Consider the following 3416-nt stretch of genomic DNA (forward strand, 5'->3'; position numbering starts at 1 on the left):
AATTCTTGTAGGGTTTTGCTTATTTTCAAATGCCAATGCACCTTTGAATTTCAATCTGGTTGAATTTCAATCTGTTTTACATTGCTGCTCAGGTCTCAGGCATTGTAGAGGGCTCTGAGTCAATGTCTATGACTCAGTTTCAATGAAAGTGGGCTGTTCCAGTTGGCCTATAACTTCCTTTTAAGTAGAATAACCCACTCCAAGTTAATTAAAAAAGCTAGGTAACAGTGCCAAACTGGGTTAATAAAGTCTCCAGTCTTGTAAATTCACATTATGTAACATCCATAATGTCAGATCCATAACGCACCATGAAAGGTTTTAAAAGTAAGAAAGGGGCACAATTTGGTCATCACACTTTACATTGATATAAATCAGCTTTGCACAGACACTATGGACATTGTTGCATCAACACTGTATGTGTAGCATAAACTTTTCCTATAAAACGTTATGGATATGACATGGCCATGGAACTTGCTGACTTAAAAACAAAAGCCTTACAAATGTAAGGAGGTGTGCTCTTAAAGGCAAGCTGAGCATAGACATTGCTCTATCATTCCCTTGTCAATCTGGAATTTGTCAAATGACACAATTTGTTTGATTCCATTTATCCACTTTTTAAATATGTATAATATTACCATGTGAAAAATGTTGTTTCTGTATGGTTGCACACCATATTTATGATGTAAAAAGAGTGTAATTCTCCATCAAATTCAATCAGATCAGTTACAAACAATAAAATATAGACCTAAATGAAGATTTTAACAACTCTAAGGGGCCCTTAAAGTTGTTAAACAAGATTTTAACAAGTTCTATTTGCGTGCACAACTGTTTTTTTCCATGGTAAGGATGACCTTTGCATGGCACAGGATCTCTGGCTGGGCGGCTGTTTGAGTTGCTGTGCGTCCTGGCTGAGTTGCTGTGCGTCCTGCCGGGATCGTTGAGGAGGAGCCATGTCAACCGTTCCACACTGAACAGGGAAGGACGTTTATTTGCTCTTTCTATCCATTTTCTGCCTTGTAGTTACGGTGGTGTTCGCTGTCCGACTCTCGGGTGGCTGCGCCAGCGACGTGTGATCGGATCATCTGGAGACGGGAGGGGTCAGAAGATATCCATAACAAACTCAACGATCACATGGGATCGTGCCAAAGGGACGGTGAACAGCCTTCTAATCTTTGCATGGGTGAAGGGAGTCAAACTGCAGCCTTATTGTGTCCTGACTAGTTGTGGTTGTCCTCCACTTCCAGCTGGAGCTCTGCCGTGCACTTTCGCATCTGGGACTGAGGTGACGTCATCAAGCCCTGTTTGCACTGCCGTGGCCCGACTGTAGGCACCGGGCCACCGCTGATGAACTCTATTTCCCAGAGGCCCGGTGAGACTGACCTTTAAAGGACAATTCCGGTGCAAAATGAACCTAGTGGTTAATAACACATGTGTACCGAGTTCGTCCGTTCTCTGGGATATGTTTTCAAATCGAACGTGACCAGTTTTACCACAAACCGCTAATTAGCTTACAACACTAGTCTTTGGGACACATGTAAAGTAAAAAGAAATGGCTTTTTCTATACCGCTAACAAGGCTCAAAATAGCACCACACTTCCACGGTAGCATAGGGGCCCTACATGTAAACCGAAGCATTGAAAACTTTGTAAATGTACAGACAGAAAAAATAGTGGAAATAGCAGAGGCCAATAGGTTAGCTGAGGTTATGGCAATGGCTAGTATCTTTAAAGTTTATTCATATGAACAGGCAACCAGAGGATCACAAGACACCACAATGGTAATAACCAGTTTGGTCAGTGTGTGGTTGTTGAAGACGACCTCTTAAGATAACAAATCAGTGGAAATATTTGAGCAGACCTGTATCTGTAATGTCCTTTATGTGGTCCTCCAGAGTCCTGTGTGATGGTCCCTATTCTCCCCTCTTGCAAAATGTCAAAAAAGTGTGCTGAATGTGCAGGCGTAAAGAAGCGGGTTCACACAGCTATTGAGAAATGTAAAGCTATATACAATATTTTTACTTAATTCTGAGAAACTATTAAGTTTTGCAGAGACAGACGGATTAGCTGATTTCAGGGCAATAGCTAGTATCTTTACAAGACTGATCATATGACCGGGTAACCAGAGGATCACAAAAGTCACCACAATGGTGGTCACCACTTTGGTCAGTCTGTCGTTGCTGAAGAACGCTGTCTGGTTGACTTTCTTATGGAGGCAGTAGTAAGAGCTCGCTATGATGGAGAACGGAAGAACAAACCCCAGAAGTATCTCGCACAAGAGAATGGCGAGAGTCTCCTGATCTAGCCCCGATATTCCCAAGCAGTAGTGGCTCTGTCCTTCCTCTACTATCTGTGTTTTGACAGCTGCAGGGCTGGAGAGAATACATGCAAATATCCACAGACAGAACAGCAGGACTTTTTCTCCTTTATTGCCCAGCTTGGTCCACTGGTTCCTATGAAGAACCACCAGGTACCTTTGGACACTCATCACAGTTACGGTCAACACACCAGAGGACATACTGGTGTACACGAGGAAGTAAAGAAACTTGCAGAGAGCTTGGCTGAAGATCCAATCAGCGTTCAAGTAGTAAATCCATACAGGTAAGGAGATCAAAGATAAGATGTCAGAGACAGCCAGATTCAGCATCAGATGCAGGGTGAAGTTGTCCTTCTTAAAGTTGCGAAGGATGACCACCACGACTACAATGTTCCCAGGAATACCTATCAGAAAACAGAGGCTCAGCAATGCAGTGCTGACCTGGGTCTCTACTGAAGTGCTGGTGATGTTTGAGTTTGAGTCGTTTAGAACCTGCATGTTTCCTCAGTGTGAGGTGTGCATCTAATGAGAAGTACTAATGAGTAGTGCTGTAGTTACGTCTGTGACCATCAAGTGAGAGCAAACTTGCCACATAAGGATTTCGTTAGATTAAGACTTCCTGCAGCTGCAAGACCTACATAGGTAAGAGTTTTGTGATTCTAAAAAAGTGATATTATCTTTTCTTGGAAACATATCTTCTGCATCTTACAGCAGAAAATTGAGAAACAAAATGTGTCACAAATTTGAAAATGGGAACAAGAAATTAGCTATGAGCTATGGTACCAACCAACCCCTCTGGCTCAAGGACTAAGTGTGCACCTGAAAAGTCTTGAAACAGGTGCACACTTAGTCCTTGACAACAAACTTGGGCAGTATATTCTAGATGCTAACAAATCACATGATCAGTATGGACATGTAGTGACAGATTAATATGACGGATTAAGGCAGATATGTGATCATGCTCTCAAACCTCAAGACAACATATTCAGTCTAACACATACCTGACACAGCGACTTGCTCCACTCAAGAACACGCCGTGGCTGGATAAAAACAGTGCATGCACGCACAAATCTTTCCACTCTTGAATCAGTTTTTAAAAGTTT

At 42.4% G+C, this 3416-nt stretch overlaps 1 protein-coding gene across 1 annotated transcript; it reads right to left on the reverse strand.

Annotated features, from left to right (window-relative positions):
• Positions 1 to 998: 998 nt before the first annotated feature.
• LOC125307664 (C-X-C chemokine receptor type 4-like) lies at positions 999 to 2811 on the reverse strand. Its single transcript, XM_048263725.1, has 2 exons — positions 2140 to 2811; positions 999 to 1082 (listed from the first exon to the last, which is right to left on the reverse strand). Exons 1-2 carry the CDS (start codon positions 2809 to 2811, stop codon positions 999 to 1001), a joined length of 756 nt encoding a protein of 251 aa, XP_048119682.1.
• Positions 2812 to 3416: the final 605 nt, after the last annotated feature.

This window comes from Alosa alosa, chromosome 14, assembly GCF_017589495.1.
Source record: "Alosa alosa isolate M-15738 ecotype Scorff River chromosome 14, AALO_Geno_1.1, whole genome shotgun sequence".
NCBI lineage: Eukaryota > Metazoa > Chordata > Actinopteri > Clupeiformes > Clupeidae > Alosa > Alosa alosa.

Coding starts and splice junctions, on each gene's coding strand:
- LOC125307664 (XM_048263725.1), bottom strand. CDS start 2,811: ATGCAGGTTCTAAACGACTCAAACTCAAACATCACCAGCACTTCAGTA. Junction 1,083..2,139: donor AAGTGGTGACCACCATTGTG/GTGACTTTTGTG, acceptor TCCCGTCTCCAG/ATGATCCGATCACACGTCGC.